The sequence below is a fragment of the Misgurnus anguillicaudatus genome, chromosome 6, assembly GCF_027580225.2.
Source record: "Misgurnus anguillicaudatus chromosome 6, ASM2758022v2, whole genome shotgun sequence".
Taxonomy (NCBI): domain Eukaryota; kingdom Metazoa; phylum Chordata; class Actinopteri; order Cypriniformes; family Cobitidae; genus Misgurnus; species Misgurnus anguillicaudatus.
In genome coordinates this window covers 3,942,835-3,970,309 of record NC_073342.2, presented here as the reverse complement: position 1 = coordinate 3,970,309, position 27,475 = coordinate 3,942,835, and the positions used below count along the sequence as shown (strand labels likewise).

The window sequence follows — 27,475 nt, the reverse complement described above, 5'->3', positions numbered from 1 at the left end:
CATTGTGCATATAAAGCATATTTTAAATCTTCAAGCATTGGTGAATATTTGTATATGTTATGTATATATATATATATATATATATATATATATATATATATATATATATATATAAACAGATTAATTTTTGTTATTAGAAAACTAACATTTTATTTTAAAATATTATTTTTGAAATAGATGACTTACACTGAATATTGAAGAAAATGCAGCCAATAAGAGCCCAGATTAAATATGAACTCCTTCTATACTCTTTAAAATTCATCCTAAATTGAACATTTAAGAAGCTTCTTGGAAAAATGACATGCATATGGTTCAGCAATTTCTAGGCAAAGGGTGACTGTACTTCAAATAATAAAATATAACAGAGTTTTGGTTTATTTTGGATGCTTTTAGTCACGAACATAAGTTCCAAAGTTGCATTTGTGTTATGCCATAGTTTGGATGAGTTTATTATTATTATATTATATATACACACACACACACACATACATACATACACATATATACACACACACACACACATATATCTATATCTCTCTCTCTCTCTCTCTCTCTCTCTCTCTCTCTCTCTCTCTCTCTCTCTCTCTCTCTCTCTATATATATATATATATATATATATATATATATATATATCTATATATATATATATTAGGGCTGAGCATAGATTAATCTAGATTTGTAATCTAGGTTTGTGAAGAGTGTGTAATTATTATGTATATATACACATGTGTATATACCCTACTGAAAAATCCAGCTAAAACCAGCATAAGCTGGTAGCTGGATTTAGCTGGTTTTAGCTGGTTTAAGGTGGTTTACGCTGGTCCTCCCAGCCTGACAAAGCTGGTCATGCTGGTGGGCCAGTTGGTATTCCAGCATGACCAGCTAAGTCCAGCTAGACCAGCTTAAAATGTGACCAAAACACACCTAAACCAGCTGCTACACCAGCAAAACCAGCTTCCTACACCAGCAAAACCAGCTAAAACCAAGCTGGGGACCAGCTAAAACCAGCTCACCAGCTTATGCTGGTCTTAGCTGGATTTTTCAGTAGGGTACATTATTTATATTTTTATAAATTCTATATTATATATAAATAAAAAAACGATATATAAATATATGTATGTGTGTGTGTTTAAATATACATAATATTTATTTACACACAGCACAAACTCATATATTATGCAAAAAAAAGTTTTATTTTGTATGAGATTAATCTATGCCCAGCCCCTATATATATTTTTTATTTTTTAATTTTTTTTTGGTTCTGAATTTTCGGTTATCAGCAGAGAAAAATGAAATGAGCCCTTGCATGTCTATATGAAATCCCAAATTGATTATACTCATTGTTTTCCAAGCTATAATTGTTTGTTGAGCCCCTATTATGGATATCAGTACATTTATATGCCAATTTGTATAGGAAATTTAATAAGAATTCATTACGTTACCCATGACATTTTCATGGGGAAAAAGATCTGATTCACAAAAAATGGTTTATTACATTTATGAAATGTGTACGTGTCATTGCTTTACATACACAACACTGTAATAATTATAGAAAGTCCTAAAATTTTATTTTTTTGCCAGTTTTATTTTTTCACATTTTAAATCTTTATCCGTCATTCACCCAAAATATATACCAATTCCAAATTGGCATAATGTATAATACACAAATTGTTAAAACTGTGTTCAAGCGATGTTGTACATTTAAAACCTCAATTGTGGGTTACGGGTTCAGCTATTTAAATATTTCATGTTTATGTAAGAAGGCACGTCCACCGGAAGGTTGCAGCGCAATGACGTCAGCATCACCGGAAACAGGTATGAGGGATAGAAACTGCCAGAAACGTCAAGAGAAACAGGGATAAACATGCTATTAAACAGTTTTATTTAAGAACTGCACACGTCAGACTGTTCGTCGAGTATCAGGATGCGGATATAATCTCTGTCTAAGGAATGTATTAAACTATATCGTTTTTTCATCCGGATTTCCGTTGCGTTGCTCAAACAGATTAGCTGTTATGCTAATGCTGTAAACATAGGTTACGAAAAAGAAACGTTTATTTATTAATCATAAACATTTTACAACGTACACTGTCATGACAGTTAACAGATAACATATATATTGTTTATTTCTGTGCACTGTTACAGTGTTTATGCACGTTGGGGATCAAATAGGACACGTAGACATAACAGATCTTTTGTGACATATAAAAAAAAATTCGGTGAAAATATCTAATATTTCCTTCTCCCATTTTTAATCCTGAGATGTATTGCGTTTAATATTGAATGTGAAGTACCTTTCATTTGGACTTTTAAGCTGAGAAACTGGTGTACTGAACTTCTGGAAAAGGATTTGTTGCACATTTGGAGTCACAATTGGAGAAGCAGGCAGGATGCCGTTGCTGTTTTTGGAGCGGTTCCCTTGGCCCAGTTTACAGACATACACAGCCCTGAGCTCGGTTCTGCTAGCTGGGTCCATTTTAAGTGCCTACAGCACAGTCAGAGACCCCGAGTTCACCACTGCCCTGGCAGAAGACGCACACACTGAATCCAATGAGGAGATCAAGCTGGATCATCTGGAAAACCTTGGGAACCTGCTAACCAGTGTGTTACTTTATCTCATCACAGACACTCTGTATGTCTGGGTATGTGAGGCTTTTACACAGATATTGAGAAAGTATTGAGGCCGATGTAACACAAATGTAATCACTGTAATTCAGTGACGAAGAAAAAATAGCTTTATCTGTCGATTAAAAAAAGATACATCGACTAATGCCAGTAATTAAAATATTCCAACAGATTAAAAGTCTTTTTAATAGGGCTTGGGCGCCGCGTTGCATTCTGGGACGTCGCGGCCATGTTGGTGGCCTCGCGAATGTAAACATACAGCAAGTTGAACGAAGAGAAGCGGCGGAGTTGGGAGAATTAAAAGAAAGAAAAATGATGTTAAAATCCGGAAAAGGATGTGGAATTTACTGGGATACGTTAAACAGGGAAGCAGGGACCGGTATGTGGAGAAAATCGGAACTATTAACGGTTAGGATCCATATGAAAAAAGAGTTAATAAAGAGCCTTTTAAGATAACAGCGTGGTTGTTGTGAGAGCACGATTTCACGCCAATCTGTAAGCAAAGTCACGTATGACCTAGCTTCACAAGTAGCTTATAGTTAATGCAGCAGTTTTTGCTGTCAGCAGAGGGATAGCAACAGAAAGATGAATGTTGAAATTTTCCCGTATTTTGGGCGAGTAAACCGGGACAGTTCCCTTATGTTCAATGTTGACTTAAGCTATATAAATTAATATTCAGATGTTATACTTCACTGTCGTATATATAAATGTCATTTATATGTCATGTATACACATTACTAAGGGGTTGAGGTTAATGTTTGGTTTCCGATATTGAATAAAACATAATAAAGTTTTGTCCTTATCTGTCATTTTTAATGTAAATTACTTTTAATGTGTTACTTTATTATTAATACAGCAACGGTTTACCATGGTTGAAAAATAACGACAAATTAATTAAATTAAGACACACAATTGAGAGAAAGTATGTCTATAAACCGAGCGCAGCAGTAAAGGAGGCAACCAACATGGCCGCCACGACAAGTAATGACGTCACGACGCCCAAGCCCTATTGGCCGATATATCACTAATTTAAATTTCTCTATGAATTAGGGTACAAGTGAAAGTCATGTTTTGGATTTGATTGCATGTTGTCATTGTCTTACAGGTGATGGTGAATACAGCATGCTGCATCCTCATGTTAATAGCTAAAGTGATCCAACGCATTGTGTTTGGGCCACTGAGGGTCAGCGAGAAACAGGTGGGATTCATTTATGAAGACGTGTCACAGATTATTTGTCACTGAGTGTTCCATAATGGGGCGGTTTCTTGGACAGGGATTAGACTAGTCCTAGGCCCTGTTTATATAAAAATGTGTTTGGGAAAGAATTATATTGTTTTATCTCCCCCCTACAACATATTAATATGATTAGTAGGTTAATGTTGATGTTATAAACTAGGGATGCTCTGATCAGGATTTTTGCAGGCCGATTACGATCACCGATTTGTTGTCTTCGTGATCGACCGATACCAATGCCGATACCGATTTTTCAAGCTGATATTTGAGCTCTTTGATGACTGTAACTGTTAACATTTTTTCTAGATAAAGTAATAGCACAGATGTTGCCTTTGTTATATTACTTGCAGTAATTAGGTATATTACTGTTTTAATAGAGAATCAAATAAATTAGCACAACAAATATTTATTCTGCAAAGAGAAATTTAATATGCCTTTAAAAAGTCTTATGTCTGTTAAAAGTAATGAAAATAAAACACTTCAAAGTCTTTTCATGAATTACATATACACACATTCGTATGAAGTATAACAGTTATTTAGTGAAGAGCAGAGAGTGATTTTATAGAGAGATGAATTAGGTTACTGTAGCTTTAAGAGTTGACAGAGATCGCTTTGTTCACGTGCACTGATGACAGGCTGCTGTTTGTGCGCGCGCCGGATGTACGCGGACGAGAGCAGCTGTGAGGAAAATGAAACTTTAAACGCTCAAAACTTTAAAATGCATGCAAATAATAAACGTTCGGCATGAGGATACTATTGTCCGCGATATATGTGTTGTATACGCTGTTTGATGGGAATGTGAAGATGCGTTGCACTGTTAGGAACTAACCTCATTGAAAATAAACATATCTCTGTAAAGGCAAAGAGAGAAATACAAATCTGCACATCGCACATGATGCTCGCACTGCGTAAAAATTGTCTCTAACTGCAGCCGCATTCAGGAGCCTTATGATGACAAAAGTAAACACAAAGATCGGTTCATGCGATCGGCAAATTTAGCGAGGACCGATCGAGGCTTTTAATGCTGTTATCGGCCGATACCGATCCGCGGCCGATCGATCGGAGCATCCCTATTATTAACCAAAAAGAAAGGTCTTTATGATTTAAAAAGGAAGCATTCAAGTGAACAGTACTAACGAACTAACGAACAGTAACGAACTTAAAGCAAAAATAAATTTCAGCAAATGCAAACTTCAATCAAACATAATAAGAGGTGAAGTATAGCTTTAGCCTACAGAAATGCTTATTGCTTTATTGTAGGGAGTTCCTCTTCAGCCATTTCACGCCGTTATATTTATAATAGTTCATTGTTCGCAGTTCATAGTTAAAATCTTATAGTCCATTTGAAAATTTTCGTACATATTGACTGTATTCTTCAGAAAAACACCAAATAACTTATCTTCCCTTACCTGTTGTTGTTCAGTGCGTGTGTGTGTTCCCTCACACGCGTTCTCCGACAAAAAAGTGTGGCCGGCTAAAGTATAAAAAATTAATATGACGTTAATTTTTAAAAGTGTGCGAGGTCCGTGCACGTCCTCCACTAGCAACACAGAAATAGCAAAAAGCGCTATCGGCTAAACCAGCATTAATTGATTTTATTGTTTTTATTAATTTATATTCACAACACTTATCAACAAAACATCGATTAAAATTAATAGTTAATTTTGTTAAACAAAATACATGTTTAAACAATCGAATATAACGTTTATAATAGCTGGTTGGTAGATGTTTACTTTTTTGGCAAAACCTTTGCAAACCTCTATTTACCTGAATAAAAATAATTTTTACTTTGAAAATGATGTCACGTTAACATCAGCTGTTCATTTACATAAGACTCCATCTATGTTCATTTACACTGCAGCGCAACGTCTGAGTTCTCAAACTAAAACCGGGTCTTCAGCGTTTACAAACGACTATATTTAAGAGGGTCGAAAATAGTGCCGTAGTGTAAGTGAAAGGCGTAAATGTGGCAAAGGTAATGCGTTTTAAAAGGTAAATGCATTAATGTAAACATAGCCCTAGACTAAAATAAATGTTAGAGCTGTCCAAACTAAATCTTTAAATACAATAGTGCCCTTTGTTTTGCCTCGAAATGCACACAAGTAATGTTTTTAGTTGGGGTGGTGTCCCGGGATGACAGGGATTAGTTTAAGCCAGGACTAGAATTTAGTTTAATTAGGAAATATAACTAGTTTTGACACACATGTCTCACTAAAAACATTACTTGTGTGCATTTTGAGGTAAAACAAAGGGCACTGATGTATTTTAAGATATGTCAGTGCAAGTTGTTTTCAGTTTGGACAGCTCTTACATTTATTTTAGCCTAGGAGTAGTCTATCCCTATCCGGGAAACCACCCCTATATGTTCCACAATATTCCAGAAATAGTTATCTTGTAGATGTGTTCTTATTAGGGTTGCGAAGGGGTGGAAAGTTTCTGGTAAATTTCTGAAACTTTCCATGAGAACTTAATCTGGGGAATTTTGGAAATATTCCAAATTGGAAACATAACAGGAATTATTTGAAAAATTCTGGAAATTTATAAACTATATCATATACATACATACATGAAGATTTTGTTTGGTCATAAGCAGACATGCATGCAGGCTTGAGTTGAGCAAAAACATAAAAAATATAGTAATGTGTCCAAACTTTTGTGTGGTACAGTAATTCTGTATGATAACAGAAAACTGGCTAGCAGAATGTAGAAGAAAGAGCATCACAGCTTCATAAATTTGAATGAAATACTGACAGCTTACATTTTTAGATATCTGATTTACTTGCTAGCTAGCTACTTTATAAACACATTTGGTATTTGCTAGTGAAACTACAGTACCATAGATCAAATATATTTATCCAAGTTTTATCATTCAAACTTAATTGACTTGATGAAGTCCTTCACCTCAAATGCACCAAGTGTGGCTTCTGTGGAAGTCAAGGCCTGGAAAATGAAACAAAATGATGCTGCAAGATTTTTTAAAGTACATGTAAGTGCCCTGTTATGGGCAACTTTGCAATTTTCCACGTTATTTTCCATTTATTTCCATATTTTCCCTTTAAGTCCCACGGAAAGTTTCCAGTCTGGAAAATTCCCAGAATTTTGCATCCCTAGTTCTTATAAAAAATAGCTGTGATATTTGGACAAAAAAATTTACTTGATGCTATACAGTTGAATTATTAATGTTGTCTTTATGTAGGTGGAGGGCTTGATATAATCAGCCATAAAGGAAATTATAGGCAGAGCATGTTACTACATTTTGTTTGAAGGTGCCATAGAATAAAAAAACTGTATTTACGTAGGCATTGATGAATAATAAGAGCTCTGTACATGGTAATGACATATCGGGAGCCTCAAACATGATTGTTTCCTTCTTATGTAAACCTCATGCATGCAAAAGACGGCTGGAAAACAGACCAATCTCAACATAACACAGATGCCCCAACATTAAATTAATTACAAAGTTGTTAAAATAAGGAAAGGTCAATATATCTAACCAAGGCCTAGTGCACTTAATGTCGCAGAGTGCAAATTGATGAAACTATCTCTATGTATCCCTCCAGCATCTGAAAGACAAATTCTGGAACTTCATCTTCTACAAGTTCATCTTCATCTTTGGTGTCCTGAATGTGCAGCGGGTGGAGGAAGTGGTGCTCTGGTGTCTGTGGTTCTCTATGCTCATCTTCCTCCATCTGATGGTGCAGCTCTGTAAAGACCGCTTTGAATATGTAAGCAAACTTACACGCCACATAAACACAAGATTACTATTAATAAGAAGCTACTTTAACCTTATTTATTTTAGATGACATCATTTACACATCAAAATATTAACATTAGCTTTATCATCTAATATATATATATGGGTGTTATCACTCTAATTTGCAAGATAATTGTAGAGATGTGTACGATTATATATATATATTATTTGACTGATTTCTTTCTGTCAGCTCTCATTTTCTCCCACCACTCCGATGAGCAGTCACGTTCGGGTCCTGACTCTTCTGGTGTCCGTCCTCGTGTGCTGTGGAGGTCTAGCAGTGCTCTGTGTTATCGTCGGCCATCTTCACAGCGCGCACACGGTTGCTTTCATGACGGCTGAGTGTAAGAAGCATCTCTTTTCTTCTTGCTGTTTATATGAAATGTAAAGAAAAGACCAGAGTGTATAAACCAGTGATGAAACATTCCTAACCTTTTTTGCAGTGTATGTTGGTGACGGTGCGCACGGGACACGTTATCATACGGTGTGTTGGGTTTCCAGTTCTATCATTGCCCAGCATAGGAGATCAGATGCATGCATCTAAAGGTGATGATTTTTTATTATACGGTACTCCATTCACTTGTGGGACTTAAACCATGAGGGCACCTGGGAGAATAAGAGCTCAAATATCTACTACACTGACTTCATCTTGGAGTTGGTCATTCTCTGCCTGGACCTGATGCATCACATCCACATGCTGGTGAGATCAATACTAAACCTGGTTTCTCATAAAAGGAAACTTTTAAGTTCACACATCATTTCCTTTCGTGAAAAAATCTCCATATCTGTGTTTATTATGCTTAAGTGCATAATTTTGTGTTCTTGTTTCAGCTCTTTGGTAACATCTGGTTGTCCATGGCCAGTCTGGTGATCTTCATGCAGTTGCGGTATCTCTTTCACGAGGTCCAGAGGAGAATCCGGAGACATAAAAACTACTTGCGTGTTATTGATAACATGGAGTCCAGGTGAGGGGCCGCTTGCATTTCACACATGCTAATAAACGATGGCTGTGTCCAAAATAAGCAAGCATTTGACGTGCGTCAGAGGCAAAATCTGCTTCTTGTGGGAGGGGCAAGTGCTATGCGGTTGTCTGTTTGCAAGATGGCTGATGTTGATTGTGCATTTATCGAGTTACCGGTTTTTATTTGGTCACCTTGCTATAGGGGGAAAATAAACGGCGCGGGTCGATAAACGTCACGTGACTCAAAAGTGAAATGTGTATTTGTTGCCCAATGTCCTCACTGACACTCTTCCAAGCGAGGTCCTTTTTATTGCTGTCTCTATAGAAATAAGAACTTGTGTCGTATAGCTCCGGGTGACTGCTTACAGACAATATCAAGCATCCCTTCAGGTTGAATGAGTGACTCCTAGCGAGCCTCCCGCCACAGCAGCAAGTAGGCTACTGATTGGATAACGCACCCATTAAATAAGCCAAAGTTCAAATTTTTCAACTCTGGTGTCAGCCACAAATTCGTGTCAAACGCAAAATGCACAAAAAGCACCATTCGTGTGTGACGCGTGAATGAGGCGGAATTGACCTTTCGCCGGCTCCTCCCCCAAAACGGCCATTGTCCAATCACACATCACAGCAACCGTTACTATGCGAGCACCTCCGACAAACATTCACGCCCGCAGCGTTTGTGAGCGGTGCATACAATGGATAAAAAGGTGTGGACTGCCCCATTCAGTTAAATGTGTCGAACATTTACGAAGCATAAATACGTCTGCACAAAGGTAAGGCTTACAGCTAACTAGTTACAGTGTGGTCTAGATCTACTAACTAGAGGCAAGAACACAAATTGGACCAAAGTTATGATTACCATGAATATAATTGCCAGAATGTTAACCTACTCTCTATGCTAAATTTAATGAGTTATTTTGCCAACATTAGTTAACATGTTAGATAACGCTAGCTACATTAGCTGCTGTTGTGTTGGGACTTTCAGCTCCCCAATTTTATTTTTCGTCAGTTTATGACAAAGTCGAACATAGCCTTAACAATAAACTTTCAATAATTTTGTTTTTATCTTTCATGTAGCATTTTATGAACGGAAAACCTACCCCTGTGTTTCCCAATCCCGTAAATGCTGTTATATTATACATTTTATTTATTATATTATCTGTCCTGCAACTTTTAAGACAAAACAATTTCCTATTTGTGAAATCTATCACCATAAATTAAACATTATGATTCTCAAAACGGCTATCCTCAAAACAACAGACAGAGAAATGTTAGTAAGCTTTGAATGGCTTTGAAACACACGTAGGTTTAGCTAGCCAACATACCCTTGTATTTTAACAAAATAGCTACTCGCAATAGACATTAATAGACTATACCATATGAAAGATAACTTACTCGGCAGTGCAAGAGCATGACTGATTCACAAGGCTGTGCTGGTTGCATTTGAGTTACAGGTCATGTGGTTTCTCATTTTTTGCGTGAGACCGGTAAGCATTAGCCTCAATAGTAGTCGTGTCTTCTTCATTGCGTATTTTTATATTTTGAATATATCCCTCCACTGCATACTGTAACCACTTTTGCCTCGATCTGGAGGAAATTGCGGCGGTATTGCTCCAAAAAATTTCACTGACACGCACGGGTATATCGCTTTCCGTCATGGCAATCTGTCGCGCTGATCATTTGTTTGTCGGAAGTAGCAACTGTAACTAAGGGGGGCGGGGCTCGGCGAAAGGCTAATTGCGTCTACTGCGGCAAACGCCTCATCCGCGCCGTGTCAACGCGTCTTCTCATGGACTTAACATTGAAATCACTCGCGCTTAACACCTCTACTGCGGTTGGTGTAAATGCAGCATAAAGAAAAGCTGAAGTCGATTTAACTTTTGACATGGTGGTTAACCTGAGGGCTGAGCTATTTTATATTTTTATATTAAGTACAATTAATATGTATTCACATCTGAATCTCATATTTTAACATATTTTTCGTAGTCTTTTTGTGCAATTGTGTTATTTTTATGATTTATTATTTTTAATTCATGTAATGATCATTCACTTTGTGTACAGGTTTGCTGTGGCGACACCCGATGAGCTTGTGGCCAATAATGACGACTGTGCCATCTGCTGGGATTCAATGACTACAGCACGCAAGCTGCCCTGTGGACACCTGTTTCACAAGTAAACAAAAAATATAGCCGCTCTCAGTACTAGAGTTCTAGTCTAATGACTAATAACTTCAATGTCCATGTCAGGATATTTGTTACATCCTTAAATAACACTTTTGTTACTTGCCAAATGTGATCAAAACGAGTTGTACCATAAATCTGATTCTTCCATATTTTCAGTTCCTGTCTGCGCTCTTGGCTGGAGCAAGATACTTCCTGTCCCACGTGTCGTATGTCACTGAACATCAACGAAGGTGGGAGAGAGCGACAGGAGGGCCAGAGAGGGCCGCTGGATGAAAACGTGGTCGCTGGGCCGGGAGCAGACGCTAGACAGCACCTCAACCAACACAATCACTTCTTCCACTTTGATGGTGAGATTCAAAAATAATCATCACGACCCACATTTACACAACATAGACGGACTGTATTTTTATATCTACACATTTACTTTCAGGGTCCCGCATTGCCAGCTGGCTGCCCAGTTTCTCTGTGGAGGTCATGCACACCACTAACATCCTGGGCATCGCACACGCTAACAACTCACAGCTCAACGCCATGGTGAGTCCGTCAGGTCACGCTCAACATGTGTACTATCATCCCAGTCTGTTCGCCACAACATTCAATCTTGTTTTCTGTCTCCGCAGGCTCATCAGATCCAGGAGATGTTTCCACAGGTCCCTTATCACCTGATCCTGCAGGACTTACAGCTCACACGCTCTGTGGAGGTCACCACTGATAACATACTGGAGGGCAGGATACAGGTGCCTTTTCCAACACAGGTGAGCTGATCACAGAGATCTGAAACGGGAAACAAAAGAGCCCTGTTGAAGTCTTACAATGATATCTCTTGTAGCCTGTGGAGCGCTCACCCATCCAAGTAAACCCTGCTTCGGAAGAGTCAGCCGGTTCCAGCAGCAATTCAGAGGTCACCGCTCCTGCGCCCGAAGACTTCGAGGTTCGGGGAAGTCGCTTTTCAAAATCTGCGGAAGAGAGACAAAGAATGCTGATGCAGAGAAAAGAAGAGCTACTCCAGAGAGCTCGCAGGTGAGTCTGAATTAAAGGGACTGTAAGTGTTTATTAATCAAAAACAATGTCGTTATTCATAAATATGTCCTCATTGGTGTCAGATGACCTCTGCAAGTGATCTGACTTTTCTTTGTAAGCTTAGAATTTCTTTTCTTTACTCACATTGAACGGGTAAGTCCAAGGAGGCTTCCATGTCGTTCGCCGTGTTGATAAACTATAATAGCAGAGAGGGACAAAAATCACTAGCCTACCAACTCGTTTTCACAACGCGTTTTCAATCAGAACACGTGAACTAGCTGAAACGGACAAAGAGATCAGTGATAACATAATGTCTACCGTAGTTGCAACACACATGTGAAAGGGCGAGGCGCTAGAGAGCACAGTTCGTTTGAATGCAAAATACAATTTCACCACCAGATGGGGGTAAATCCTACTTATTGTCCCTTTAAAAACATGATTAATTTATGTCCCTTTGTTCTCCTCATCAGGCGTTATTTAATTAAGAAACCCGATGAAGGAGATCTCTCCTCCTCGGCCGATTACGATGATGAACCACCGTCAATAGAGGAGGAAGACTCCGACTGGGTGACCCTGCGGCGCAGGAGGCTGGCGGCCGCAGCCGAGAGACGCATGCATAGTCAGACAGACCCGCCTCAGTGAGATGAGCTCCACCCACGTCCACGTGTCCGGCACTGCCCATCTATAATCCTGCCCACGGCTTAATCATCAAAACGGAAGCCGTTCTTATTCCACCTATCAAAAATGTGCATGATGCGACTTTGCTGTGATACAACTCTGCCCGATTGCAAAAATCTTAAAACGTACACACTTTTGGATGATCATGAAATGCCAGTTTCATGAGAATTATTTGATGTTGTCTTCACAGCGGGAAATTACAATAAAGAAGGCAGGTTAGATATTTCAGTCAAATCTTTATTAAATTCATATTTGAGTGAATAAAAGCATCGGTTGTTTGGCTGCTTGCATGTTGCAAACATTAGGAGCGTTTCTGAAACTTTAGATTCTTGCGTTTCATTCAACAAGTTTGGTTCAAATGTTGGATTTTAGAATTAGGATTTTGAATTAACAATTTATTTGAATCTGTGCGTACTTATTGATTTGGATAGGAGTAAAAATATGGAGTTGATCTGTATGTCAGTTTTGTTGTTTGTTGGTTTGGCCAAGAAAGATATGGCTCGAGTCTGAGCTCTCATAATGCCAACATGGCATTTTTTTGGATTGTTAAGAGGGAACGTCGTGGCGTAGATCCTGCTGTCCGTTTAGAGTTGACAAAAACTCATCTATTGCATTTTGACAGATCAGTGCATTGTAAGATTTGTTCATTTAGTCGTGTGATGCCGTTTATCTTGCCGTAGTTTGTTATTAAAAACGCAGGCTTGGTTTAATTTATCTAGAGTTCTGTTTATCTGTCGACTTCGCACTTAAATTATTTTCTTAATCAGACATTTTGGTTTCCTTTCTCACAGTTTTCAATGTCATTTTCTTATTTAAGATCTGCACAATTTCTGTTTTAATTTCAATATCGTCACCTGCAGTTTTAAGTGGAAAGCATATATTCATGTATATTTTAGTGTAAAACGAGTATGGTTGAGAGAGTTATTTTTTCAGCGTGAAATTATTGAATCAAGTAAATTAACAGTTTAACGATCAAAATAGTTTTATGTATGATGGCCCTATGTGATGGACGACTAGAAAGCATATTGAGTCGAGTTGTTTGGATAGGGCGTATATAAAAATGGTTAACAGGTCAGTTTTGTAGCATTTTGTTGTTAGCATTTTATTGCATTTGTATTTAAATGGTTATAAAGATGTGTACTATTCACCGTACTAATGTACTAAAATACTAATGCCTATAAATTCTTATATTTTTTACTGGCCCACGATGTACATCACATGGATAAGCTTTTTTTGTAAGTTAATATAAGTTCATAAAAAATGCCTTCTGTTGAATCAAACAGGACTCATTCACAGTCATCACTTTCGTGGTTCATTGAGAATGTAGTGCATTTGCCGTATATATCTCTAATGTATCTCTGATGTTTTACACTGTGAATATACTGTTTACAGCTCTAAAATTTGGTCTTTTCACCTCTTTTATGTGGATGACTTTTTCTATGCATGAAATCAATGTTATGTCTATAATCCATCAATTATTCCCAAAGATATTCCCAGTTTTCTCTACTAAAGATGAACGTTGTGAAACCATAGGCATTTATGTTTTGGTCGCACAGATGCACCTTTAACAGTATTTCTTAAAACTACTAATTATTAAATATCCACTGGACTTTGTTCACATGATATTGTTCATGCTGTTTGCTGGAGTGAAGATTGCTCTTTGTACACGAATAATTAATTTGTGCCTGGAATTAACAGTGGGTTTAATAATAGTTTGATTTATGTAAATAATTTTGTAATAAAGACTGTATAATACATGTGAAATGACCCTGTACAAAATAAAAGTCACAGCTGCTTTAGAGCTTTTAAGCATATTTCTCAGATTGTCTTTATTTTAGAGGAATAAACTGTTTACATATGAAAAATATTTTGGTTGAGATGTCAATGTAAAGTTTTTTTCAGGCATTAGAAATCATTATTAGTGTAATGTTTATAGGCGTGAAGTGAAATTTGGGAAAAGTCAGTTTTAACTGGTTTAAGCTTTTTTGACAAAGAACAAAAATATTTAAGTTATTAAAATATTCAATGACGTAATTGTAAATATACACTCACCTAAAGGATTATTAGGAACACCTGTTCAATTTCTCATTAATGCAATTATCTAATCAACCAATCACATGGCAGTTGCTTCGATACATTTAGGGGTGTGGTCCTGGTCAAAACAATCTGAACTCCAAACTGAATGTCAGAATGGGAAAGAAAGGTGATTTAAGCATTGTTGAGTGTGGCATGGTTGTTGGTGCCGGTCTGAATATTTCACAATCTACTCAGTTATTGGGATTTTTACACACAACCATTTCTAGGGTTTACAAAGAATGGTGTGAAAAGGGAAAAACATCCAGTATGCGGCAGTCCTGTGGGCGAAAATGCCTTGTTGATGCTAGAGTCAGAGGAGAATGAACCGACTGATTCAAGCTGATAGAAGAGCAACTCGTTACAACTGAGGTATGCAGCAAAGCATTTGTGAAGCCACAACATGACAACCTTGAGGCGGATGGGCTACAACAGCAGAAGACCCCACCGGGTACCACTCATCTCCACTACAAATAGGAAAAAGAGGCTACAATTTGCATGAGCTAACCAAAATTCGGACAGTTGAAGACTAGAAAAATGTTGCCTGGTCTGATGAGTCTTGATTTCTGTTGAGACATTCAGATGGTAGAGTCAGAATTTGGCGTAAACAGAATGATAACATGGATCCATCATGGCTTGTTACCACTGTGCAGGCTGGTGGTGGTGGTGTAATGGTGTGGGGGATGTTTTCTTGGCACATTTAGGCCCCGTATTGCCAATTGGACATCGTTTAAATGCCACGGCCTACCTGAGCATTGTTTCTGACCATGTCCATCCCTTTATGACTACCATGTATCCATCCTCTGATGGCTACTTCCAGCAGGATAATGCACCATGTCACAAAGCTCCAATCATTTCAAATTGGTTTCTTGAACATGACAATGAGTTCTAAAATGGCCCCCACAGTCACCAGATCTCAACCCAATAGAGCATCTGCAAGATGCTATCCTATCAATATGGGCCAACATTTCTAAAGAATGCTTTCACTACCTTGTTGAATCAATGACATGTTAAGGCAGTTCTGAAGGCGGAAGGGAGTCAACATAGTAGTAGTATGGTGTTCCTAATAATCCTTTAGGTGAGTGTATATGCAGGTTGTATTATTCATGCGTTATTTAAGTGCTATGCGGTATATTGGCACTAGAGGTCGGCAATAGACCCATAAATGACTCATGACCATTTAATGCCGACATATATTTGCAATATGTGTTGATGACCTCTCTGAAAACAAGAGACCACATACACTCGTGTCACTCACGCTACCTTTATTATTAATAACCTTTATTATTTATTAATAACACTATCATACTGTTAATACTCTCCATTTTTCTTTGGTTTATGTTCTTATCCGTATTATAATGTAAACTGACAAGAGTAAAATTAGGTATATGAAAATAAGAAATAAGAGATTTTGTACATTATAAACGGCATTCTTAGTACGAATTGTTGAGGTAAATTTTATATCAGCCGCCACAGTCGTCACATATTTTAATAAAATATGATTTACAATATTTATTATCACTATAATGGTTTAATATGTGGGTTCCCATTTACATTTTTAACAGTTATTTTGCTGTTTATGACAACCTGTGATCAAATGGGGCATGTCACAAAGGGTCATTTAAGAGTAAACAATGTTTAATAGCTGTTACTGTAGGAACTAAGACTGTAAGGTATGTGTAAGTTTTGCTACTTATATTAATCAAAATAAAAATAAAAAATAAATAAAAGATACAAATCAACCATCAACAAACACCTCCACCAATAATTTGGACATTTTGGTGCGGAATGCATTTTTTAAACTGTATATTAAGAATAATCTGCATTTAATATGTGTTTCGTTTCACTATGATTTTTTAGATCAGATAGCAGCCGTTAAAAATGTATTACGGTGACGTCAGACGCATCTGTCATGACGCTAAAAGATGTTTGAGGTTGTCGGCGGGTTGAGATGTTTCCCCTGAGTGCTTTTACCGCAGCAGAAATCAATAGAGACTCAGACTGTCACCCTCTCAGCCCGACGTCTGCTCTTCAAACCTCTGTGATGATGTCTCTTCATCACCCATCGCTGCATCATGTCAGCTTTCTCTCTCTCTGATTTTCCCGCGCAGCGTCGGTGACACGCGAATCAATAACAACTTTGATTTCGCACCATCTCTGAGGTACCAACTAAAAATGTTAAACATTTCCATTTAACCTCTTTTGGGCTAAAAGGATAACTTCGAAATATAGCATTTTTTCTTGGCTTCTCTTTTACAGTGATAACGAGACAGTTTGACATCAGGGTTGGTAACTTAAATGAGTGAATAGTTAAGGCTTAATTTTATTATTATTGTGTTATATTGAAGTATTAAACAATAAGTCAACTTTAAAATCAAATTCATGCTGTGATTGATCTTTCCAAACCTTTTTGACATAAAAAAACGTTTGCCAGATTTTCCATATAACTTAACGTTTTGTTCTGCAATGGTCTTAAAAAACAAAAACAAAGTAGAAAATAATATTTTTATGTTCCAATTTTGTAAAGTCTCTTAAAGACATACAATCCGCATTTTGTGAACTATTATAATTCGTTAATGTATCTGTTGCTCGATCTCATTTACACAAGAAACCTATCTGCCTTTCAATCATTTGAGAATAATTTTGGTGCTTTATATATCAGCTCGTATATCTTTTCTTTCTGTGCTCTATGCAGGCAACCCCCTGCTAAAAAAAACAATAGACACCATCACAGAAATTGTATTGGTTTTATTCGAAATTCTAATGGTTCTAATGGAATATGGCCCAAAACACACTAGTGGTTTTAATGGTAAAAGCTAATGGTTCCTATTGGTATTTTAATGGAAACCATTAGAATTTTCTGTAATGGTTTTATTGTTTTTTTTTCAGCAGGGCCTTGTTTCTTTGGTGAAAGTTAAAGAGCTGTGTTTTGGAGTGAAAATTTTTGATCTATGTACCTACACCAATCGTTCTTTCACGTTTAGTTTCACTTACGTTGCATTACAGTGGCCGTGAAATGGTTTAAAGTCGTGTGCACACTTATAGTTCGGTTCACTTGGCCTGGACCAAAAAAAGAGATTATTTGTTTACAGTTCGCTTAGCGTTCACACTGGATATTTAATTGTGACCAAACATAAAGGCATAAGGTAACAACTTGATTGGTCAGCTTTTATGATGTGTATGCTGCTACCCAGTCTCACAAGGTTTCGTGATATAGTCACGTAATTTTTTTATTCTTTTTTCGTGATGTTATCAAGGATTTTGGCGTTTTTTTCGTGATCGTATAACGAATTCCTGTTTTCGTGTGATTATCACTTATTAGTTACTCAACTGCTTTTTCCTATTTTCAAACGATTGTCGCTTCGGTTTAGGGTTTGCGTTACAATGTCACTTATGTATTGGTTTATACAAGTTTTTCTGATTTATTTTTCTATATGTCGCCTGGCGTTAGAGTTAGAGTTGGGTTTGGATGTCATTTTATGTAAATCTAACCCTAAACCAAAGGGACAATGGTAAGAAAATAGGACAAAACAGTTGAGTAACCAATACGTGATAATCACACGAAAACAGGAATTCTTTATACGATCGCGAAAATTTGTGATAATATCATGAAAAAAGAATCAAAAAATTATGTGGGCTACTAAGCTAAACACACTCATTGTTTGCATGTACATATGAGGGTATTTTAACCCGCGGAAAACTCATGAAGAGCCTATATTATTAAAATAAAGAGTCAAAACAGCAGCAGGAATTAATTGATTATATGCACAAATGAATGTAGAATAAATTCTCTTCATATTAACAAATAGTGATTTTTGGGGTCGCATCTTCTTATGACTTCCTGCTATTGGTTTGTTTAGATGTTTTTGTTCTGTGTTGCGTTTACATTTCAGTCGAACCGCACCAGAGGGAAAGTTTACACCTGGTATCAAGATGCGTTTTGGTCGACCGGACCACAAGTGGCCTCATTTTTAAAGCATGCATACGCAAAAATCCACAGTGACGTTCATATGTAAACGGTCTTTGAAGTAGAAAAGTGCATAGCGCCACGTTACGGTCTGAGCAGACGTACCCAGTTTTGCTTGTCCAAGTGCTGCATGTTTTTGGAAATATAAGCTATTCTTTTATCTCTAACAGGATTTAAACATTGACAGGGGCTCTTTTATATGTTAATGACAAAATTATGCATTGTTTACCAGGCGGAGATCTCAAACTATTTAGCTGCGGACAATTTCAATATATCTTAAAAAATCATTATTTGCGATTTATAAATTTTACATGAGCCGTACACGTGTTTTCTGTGAGTATGTTCAATCTATGAATCACATGTACGCACTTTTTGATAAATTTATCACAGTTCCTGCGCAGCATTTAATACATGAGACCCCAAATGTGCCAAGTTTGAGAGCTGACCCATTGTCTTTCTGAACCAAAATAAACCAATTAATGTAAACATGAAGTGCCTGGTTCAATTATACAGTTGGTGAACTTGATTATCTATTTTCTCATAGATTTATACTGACCATAGGTTAGCACTATGGGTCAAGGGTTAATAAAATCATCCTTTTCTATGCCCTTAAACTCTTCTGCTCTGACTGATAAACCCCAGTTCAAACTAAAGCCTTTAATCACAATGTTATTAGATAAACTCCATCAGATCAGTATATAAATCTCTCCATCCAATTACAAGATGTAATATTTCTGGTAATGAGCTCCAAGGCCTGTGCTGGAGTTAATCCCAATCCAATGCTGTACAGATCAGATGTTGATTCTGTTATTAAACTCCCACAAAATCAAAAACTGAAGAGCAGGTAGAAAGAGAGGCAGTTCTCATGCTTAATGTTTCTGAAATGTAAACAGCAGTTTAATGTTTGCATCTACAGAATTTAAAGCGCTACTCCAGCAAAATATCAAAATGACCCCATGGTGTACTTACCCTCAAGCAATCCGCGATACACATGCACATCATCTTTCAGACAAACACATTTGATGTTATTTTAGTAAATGTCCTTGCTCTTCCTAGCTTATAATGGGAGAATACAGAAATTCAGGGAACAACTTCTGACTTTAAAGCCAAATAAGTGCATCCATCCTTCACAGAGGTAATCCACATGGCTCCAATGGGTTATAAAGGTCTTTTGCGGGTAATCGATGCAATTTCGTAAGAAAAATATTTTAAACTATAATAACTAGATTCCGGTAATGACGCCATCTTGGACTCACTTTTTTTGGCCATTTTTTGTATATTTAAAAAATAAATATATTTTAAAGCATTTATATTTAGGTTGCATTGAAAGAAAACATTGTACACATAACAGGTTTATAAAGATTAAAATTCAATATATTTTCAACTACAAAATATACTTGTACTTTAAACATTTTATTCAAACTTTTATATTTTGGCCAGAAAACATATATTTTTTGCCATGTATTAGGAATCCGTTTGTTGCACTGAAATATATTTTTAAATATATGTTGATAAATGCAGGTAAAAACGATATATTTTGAAATTCAAAAATATATGTAACTAAGCTTTACTCAAAATGTATTTATTAAAAACCTATATTTGGCCAAAGAATATTTTTTCTTATTCAAATAGTATGTGTCAGGTCAGCAGTACATACACTCACCTAAAGGATTATTAGGAACACCTGTTACATTTCTTATTAATGCAATTATCTAATCAACCAATCACATGGCAGTTCCTTCAATACATTTAGGGGTGTGGTCCTGGTCAAGACAATCTTCTGAACTCCAATCTGAATGTCAGAATGGGAAAGAAAGATGATTTAAGCAATTTTGAGCTTGGCATGGTTGTTGGTGCCAGACGGGCCAGTCTGAGTATTTCACAATCTGCTCAGTTACTGGGATTTTAACACACAAACATTTCTAGGGTTTACAAAGAATGGTGTGAAATGGAAAAACATCCAGTATGCGGCAGTCCTGTGAGTGAAAATGTCTTGTTGATGCTAGAGGTCAGAGGTGACTGGGCCGACTGATTCAAGCTGATAGAAGAGCAACTTTGACAGAAATAACCACTCGTTACAACCGAGGTATGCAGCAAAGCATTTGTGAAGCAAAAACACGCACAACCTTGAGACGGATGGGCTACAACAGCAGAAGACCCCACCGGGTACCACTCATCTCCACTACAAATAGGAAAAAGAGGCTACAATTTGCACAAGCTCACCAAAATTGGACAGTTGAAGACTGGAAAAATGTTGCCTGGTCTGATGAGTCTCGATTTCTGTTGAGTTATTCAGATGGTAGAGTCAGAATTTGGCGTAAACAGAATGAGAACATGGATCCATCATGCCTTGTTACCACTGTGCAGGCTGCTGGTGGTGGTGTAATGGTGTGGGGGATGTTTTCTTGGCCCCTTAGTGCCAATTGGGAATCGTTGAAATGCCATGGCCTACCTGAGCATTGTTTCTGACCATGTCCATCCCTTTATGGCCACCATGTACTCATCCTCTGATGGCTACTTCCAGCAGGATAATGCACCATGTCACAAAGCTCAAATAATTTCAAGTTGGTTTCTTGAACATGACAATGAGTTCACTGTACTAAAATGGCCCCCACAGTCACCAGATCTCAACCCAATACAGCATCTTTGGGATGTGGTGGAACGGGAGCTTCTTGCCCTGGATGTGCATCCCACAAATCTCCATCAACTGCAAGATGCTATCCTATCAATATGGGCCAACATTTCTTAAGAATGCTTTCAGCACCTTGTTGAATCAATGCCACGTTGAATTAAAGCAGTTCTGAAGGCGAAAGAGGGTCAAACACAGTATAAGTATGGTGTTTCTAATTATCCTTTAGGTGAGTGTATGTCTTGAAATTGTTTTTTAAGCACTTAAGCGGAAATTTATAAATATTATGCGCATAAGTTCATTTAGTTTCACCTATGTACTGCTTGTTACTCATTTACTGTAAATCAATTTGTGTTATATCGGCCACATTGCTTGCTCAATATCGGCATCGGACATAAAAAAAACATTTCGGTTAACCACTAATGACTTTGTGTAGTTTACTGACATTGCCTTAAATTAAAAGTTTCTCATGCAAAATTTCATCCGAATACAACAAACACTCTTATGGTTAATAGATTTTCCAAAAAAAAAAAAAAAAGATTTTCATTATTATACATGGTTATAATTGAAGGTCTAAACTACATATGAATCTCCCTTATAAGTGCAAAGTTACTGATGAATCATGATCTAATTTTATTTTACACATTCATTCAATAAATTTATACAGCTAAATGAATGAAACAGCAGTTCATATAAACACAAAGTCAGCTATTATCATTTCTCAGGTTTCATAGGTTGTAGTAGTGAGCTGCAAAAGGGAGTCATTGAACCTGATGATGATTTTTGGGGCCTGAATCACAGTCTTATTTTTATCTTATATACGTATGGCGATGTGCATTCTAATAGTCGACAACTTGAAGCATGTACTTAAAATTCAAGACTCAAAACTTCAATACATTCCTCATCAGATGCTGTGTAATGCATAAGAGACAAGTGCGGCATGTGTACTTGCCTGCGTGAGCAATCTTGTGTTTGCATCTGAAGAGAGGTTTTGGCCTTAACTCGCTTCGTGATGCTGGATGGTGAGGCCAGGCGCAATGAGCGTTCCAGCGTCTCTCTCTCTCTCTCTCTCTGTCTGCAGAGGACATAACAGATGTGGATTTACATACACCCCCCTTATCCCGCTCTCTGATGAGATTATCCGGGAGGGCCGAGAGAGATTCGTGCTTAATACACGCCTCGAGCCTAGGCCCTCAGAGAGAGCGGGGGACAAAAGCAGAAGGGGAAAATGTCAAGCTTGCCAGACGAGAACAGGACAACAAACTGCTTGTGTTGGTCCTCCAGCGTTGTCCCTGACAAGAAGGTAGCAGGATTAGCATCTCATAAGGGCTCAGGCAATGCTATCAGCGATTACTGCAAGATGAGGACTCTTTAAACGCAAATTCGGCCAAGACAAATCACTCACAACTCCAACCTGGCTGTTCGACAAGCAGAAACCTGTGTAGACAACCTGATATTGCAGAGATTCGTATGTACAGTGGCAAGAAAAGTATGTGAACCCCTAGGAATGGACTGGTTTTCTACAGTGATTTGTCATAAAATGCAATCTGATCCTCATCTGGCTGGAGTCCAATTAATAAAATGACTTTAAAGATGTGGTTTAGAGATACTTTGATTGATAAAAGACACTAAAACATTTTGAGATTGCTGTCCTTAAGAAGCATCAGTTCGTATGAACCATACCTCACAAGAAGGAGCTTTCCAATCAAGAGTTGTTGCACTCCACAAGGCTGAAAAGGGATACAAAACATCTCAAAATATTTAGACATCCATTAGTCAACAGTTAGACAAATTGTCTATAAATGAAGACGGTTTAATACTGGTCGCACAGCCAAGATGACTCCTAAGGCACAACGCAGAATACTCAATGAAGTAAAGAAGAACCCACGAGTAAGAGCTAAAGGCTTGAAGACGTCATTGGAACTGGCACACATTTCCGTTTATGACTCAACCATACGTAAGTCTTTGAACAGGCACAGTGTCTATGGCAGAACACCACAGAGGAACTTGCTGCTTTCCCAAAAAGGAACATCATAATGGGAACATGGAGATAACATCATGATTTGAGCTTGCTTTGCTACCTCAGGGCCTGGACCACTTGCCATCATCAAGCGAAAATGATTTCCCAAGTTTAACAAAATATCCTACAGGATAATGTCAGGGTGGCTGTCCGCCAGTTGAAGCTCAGTAGAAGTTGTTTGATGCAGCAGGACAATGACCTTAATCATCAAAGTAAATCCACCACAGATTGGCTTAAGAAAAACAAAATGCGCCATTTGGAGTGACCTAGCCAAAGTCCAGACCTTAACCTGTGGAATGACCTCAAGAGAGCGGTTCACACCAGACATCCTACACATGTGTCTCAGTTTAAGTGGTTTTGTAAGGGGGAATGAGCAAAAAAATCCTTCTAAACGATGTGCAGGTCTAATTCGGAACTACTAAAAGTGCTTGCTTAAAGTAATTGCTGCCAAAGGAGGTTCAACAAGCTATTAAATCCAAGGGTTCACTTACATTTGCCTCCAGCACTGTGAATGTTTTCAAAAAAGACACAAGAACTAGAATTTTTTTTGTGTTGTCAGCTTATGCACATTATGTTTGTCTATTGTTGTGACCTAGATGATGATCAGACCTCTTTTTCTGGCAATTCACTGTAGAAAACCAGTTAATTCCTAGGAGTTCACATACTTTTTCTTGCCACTGTATTTTATGAGTTGGCTAATTCGTATGAATTCATACAATGTGAATTGTACAAAAATGTCATCAGACTAACACCTACTATATTGCATCTCTAAATTCATCCCCCTTCAACCTTAAAACGAAAAAGAAATATCTTGGTAAAACAGTCAACTTACCTTACTGATAATTCCCTAAAACACAAAGACATATTTTAATAGGAAATAAACACAAGCGAGACCCCACAGCAATCCCATAGTCCACCTGGTGCTCTGAATTCATGTATTGAGGGCTCTCGTGTCCATCGCCAAAGTCTTCAATTATGCAGCAGGCATTGCGTTGGACACCTGAACCTGTCATGGTCCTGTACGGCGCAAGCTTGTGATACATAATTAAACTGTTTGTGAGGCCTGCGTTTGAATATGAAAGCTGTGACAGAGTGGCCTTGTCCGAAAAGCACATGCTATATTGATTTGTGTTCCTCAGAGATACTTGGCCTTGACATTTCCAGACGATTCCCACATTGTTTTGTAAGTTTTATTCGTTACGCTAGGGTGGACTCTCTCTCTCTCTATCCAGCCGAGGGCATGACCCTAAATTAATCCCTTAACATCCACAAGCTCTGCTTCGATGTTATCAGTAAGTTATGTCTGTCTGCCAAGAGTCCAAACTTTGCATCTGAAAGTGAGTTAAGGGTGGTTTATAATTATGGACTGTGTTCATTTAGTTGTGCTAATCGCTCAGGTGATGGGCTGTTTATTCTGATACTGACAGGTCACAAGAGTCAAAACCCAATTATATGCTTGATTAACTTTTTCCTAAGCTGTTTCCCTCTAGTCAGGACTCTCAGTGGATAACAGGGGCAGGGTAGTGATGTGTGTACATGGGCTTTAGTGTTCATGGATCTGGTGGTATATGAATTACAAGTAGTTTAGTTATGAATGATTACTGGTGAATGTTCATTTGGTTTTCACAGTTCTGATAACAGTGGGTTTATAGTGTGATTTGTTTTATAAATTGCTTATAAAAACTTCTTGTACAGTACAAGTCTTATATTCTGATGATGAGATTAGGAGCATCAAAGTTTGATATCATTTATTGATTTCAGGCATTAATAGCGGTTCACTTCTGTGATTTAGTTTGATTGCATTCATATCAACAGCGAAATGTACCATAGTCCACATGGACTGTACCATAGACCACCATTTTTAGGCAGACTCGGGTGCGGTTCGAAGGTGTGCACTTGAGTTCAATCGGACCTGGTCAATCGGACCAGGGTGAACACCAAAAGTGCTAGTGTGTAACCTCCCTTAGGGCGCACTCACACTATCCAAACTAAACTGCGCTTGGGTGCATTTAACCCCAAAGTCTGGTTTGTTTGACTAATGTAATCGCTCTGTATTTGTGACAAAACAACGAATTATCCGTGCATTTATATGAAACTATGCTTTAGGAGCTATCCATCTTTACTCTCCTCCCTCCTTACATCGCATTCGGAGATCTATTCCTCTTGACTGGCAAGATGGCGGCGAGCGGACACCAAAACAGACAAAGTCAGTTGTTCAAAACCTTTCTTTTTAGTAAACTCTGTGTACACAAACAATGTTCTCAATGCTCAAGTTCACGTGTAGAGACACAGGTGATACTTCGAGCAAAGTATCATGTTATGTCGAGCTTTCTTAGTGTTGTAAAAATAGCGATTTTAATGCTGATAACATATTGAAGGCATAGCTTCTAGTTGCGACCACTTCAGGTACTCAAAATAGCGGAAGACAAGTTTGAGATGTGAGTGACGTCAGCTGATATTCATGAATATGATAGCATGTGAGGGAACTGTGTGTCATCGCACCCCATACGACTCCGAATAAAAAACACAGACACAACAATACGTTGGGTTTTAGGGCCAATCCCATTTCTCTGTCTTACCCCTTCCCCTTCCCCTACCACTTCGTCTTACCCCTAGCCCTTGTCCCTCAAAACCAAGTGTTAAGCGCTAGGGGTGAAAACATACCCCTATGAAATGAGACACCGCTTGGTTACGGTTACGTCATCATACATCGTCGTTTGCTGGCTGCAACATCACCAGACGCGACAAATGTTGATCACAAACTTCCAAGATGCCGAGTGCAAGTGTAAGCAAAAGTGAATCAGCTGCCGAGTTTCTTCTGGCGTCCCTGTGTGATACAGGACGGTATACGTAAAGCACGTACCGATGTCTCCAAAGCAAGTAGTGTTATGCACTGATATCAAACGAAATTCGCTGCTAACGTTAATGGAATTTAGTTAAAACTGTAGACAAGCATGCAGTCCATTCGTGGCTAGTTAGAGAAATACGGGAATGTTGTGCAAATCAGCAAATACGGGAATGTTGTGCAAATCAGCAACGTAACTTTAGCGTAGCAAACTAGCGAAATTTTAAAACATTTAAATTAAGAACATAATTCAAATATATATGAACAGGACTGTGTAGAGCACAAAACAAGACGTTACTAATTTTTAAATTAATTATTAAGCCGAAAATACTTACATTTATGGGACGCTCTGGCCGCCATTTTTGCCGGTTGCGCAGTGTATTCTGGGTACCCCTTGGTTTCAAGTAAGCTCGCGGAAATTCTTGGTTTTAAGGGGTATCTACCACTTGCCCTTAGCCCTACCCCTTGATCAAAACGAGAATTGGGATAGCCCTTACTCTCACGTGAACTTGCAAAACTAAGGGGTAGGGGTAAGGGGAAGGGGTAAGACAGAGAAATGGGATTGGCCCTTAGTGTTAAGAGAGCGCTTTACTTCCTGATTTGTTTAAAACAATCGCATCCATGACCAAAGCGTGGATCGATAAAAATACAGTGTGAGTGTGTGATTCTGGGGGAGTAGGGACAATCACACTGGGGCATGGTTTGGATAGTGTGAGTGTGCCCGTAGTTTACAGTAGTTGCCTACAAGAAATGTATCTGAAGCCGCAAACTCAACTCCAGGAACAAAAGCTCTATTTACAGACAAATGATCAAATTTTCAAATTATCCACTGGTTGCATCTGGTTGCATCTTCTTACACACTGAATAATCTGACTGAAATCATCTTCTCCAACTTCTCAAACCAGACAGAGAAGACAAAATGGTTTATTTAGTCAAGACGATCCTGGATTCCAGATGGTTGACAGATACATTGTGGTTGGCAGAACACATTTTCCACGACCCATAGATTATTGTTACTCCTCTATGCCCCACCTTTCTGAAACTCGTACATTTTTTACAAAGCTCATTGTTCTGAAAAGCGTGGTGTGCTCTGCTATCCAGTGCATTGTGATTTTCCGAATACCTCAAGCATGTGATGGAAATGTTTTTCCCCTTACCATATCTTGAATATAAGCTCCCAAAACACAGTATCTCCACGACAAAGTGGCGCAACAATACTACAGTGAGAATAAAAGTTAGGCCTTCTTTCTTCGTAAATACATGTGGACGGTGTTATGCAACTCTTCCCACGAAGTGACGAGCACGAGTAGCTTTTAACACCCCAAAGACTAGTGATGTAGTACTCGATTTCTGCTTTCTCTGTCTCGACCCTTCAAAGACTCGGTCTTGACTCGGACTCGGCATAGGCTGTCTTGTCCCCATTACTACCAAAGACAAAGGAAACTATAAGATCGCCTCATATGACCCCTTAAAAGTGTACTCTACT

General features: G+C 38.0%; 2 protein-coding genes across 11 annotated transcripts in view; both read left to right on the top strand.

Moving 5' to 3' along the window:
- The first annotated feature begins 1,727 nt into the window (after positions 1-1,727).
- amfra (autocrine motility factor receptor a) lies at positions 1,728-14,269 on the top strand. 3 transcript variants are annotated; one of them, XM_073868371.1, is made up of 14 exons: positions 1,728-1,815; positions 2,315-2,642; positions 3,731-3,823; positions 7,420-7,584; positions 7,804-7,960; positions 8,061-8,099; positions 8,183-8,313; positions 8,445-8,578; positions 10,636-10,746; positions 10,914-11,104; positions 11,188-11,291; positions 11,378-11,512; positions 11,587-11,777; positions 12,248-14,269. In XM_073868371.1, the coding sequence occupies exons 2-14, from the start codon at positions 2,391-2,393 to the stop codon at positions 12,417-12,419; spliced, it is 1,875 nt and encodes a 624-aa protein (XP_073724472.1). In that variant the 5' UTR covers positions 1,728-1,815; positions 2,315-2,390; the 3' UTR covers positions 12,420-14,269. The 3 variants fall into 3 exon arrangements, with proteins under 3 accessions (XP_073724472.1, XP_073724473.1, XP_073724471.1); XM_073868372.1 differs by having other exon boundaries at positions 1,783-2,642; positions 8,061-8,091; positions 8,175-8,313; XM_073868370.1 differs by having other exon boundaries at positions 1,783-2,642.
- Positions 14,270-16,411: 2,142 nt separating this feature from the next.
- LOC129434041 (uncharacterized) overlaps positions 16,412-27,475 on the top strand; it is a 117,991-nt gene continuing 106,927 nt past the window's right edge. For 7 of the 8 annotated variants that reach the window (XM_073868365.1, XM_073868368.1, XM_073868366.1 and 4 more), the window contains exon 1: positions 16,412-16,690. The gene's annotated coding sequence lies outside the window, so the exon portion shown is untranslated. Of the gene's footprint in view, positions 16,691-16,787; positions 16,831-27,475 lie in introns of all 8 variants that reach the window. The other variant, XM_055192844.2, reaches the window with a different exon arrangement.

Bases quoted from the DNA above. Each gene is read 5' to 3' on its own strand.
- amfra (XM_073868371.1), top strand. From the start codon at position 2,391: ATGCCGTTGCTGTTTTTGGAGCGGTTCCCTTGGCCCAGTTTACAGACA. The intron at 3,824-7,419 runs GTGGGATTCATT...GTATCCCTCCAG, and splicing joins TGAGGGTCAGCGAGAAACAG to CATCTGAAAGACAAATTCTG. The intron at 11,105-11,187 runs GTGAGATTCAAA...ATTTACTTTCAG, and splicing joins TCACTTCTTCCACTTTGATG to GGTCCCGCATTGCCAGCTGG.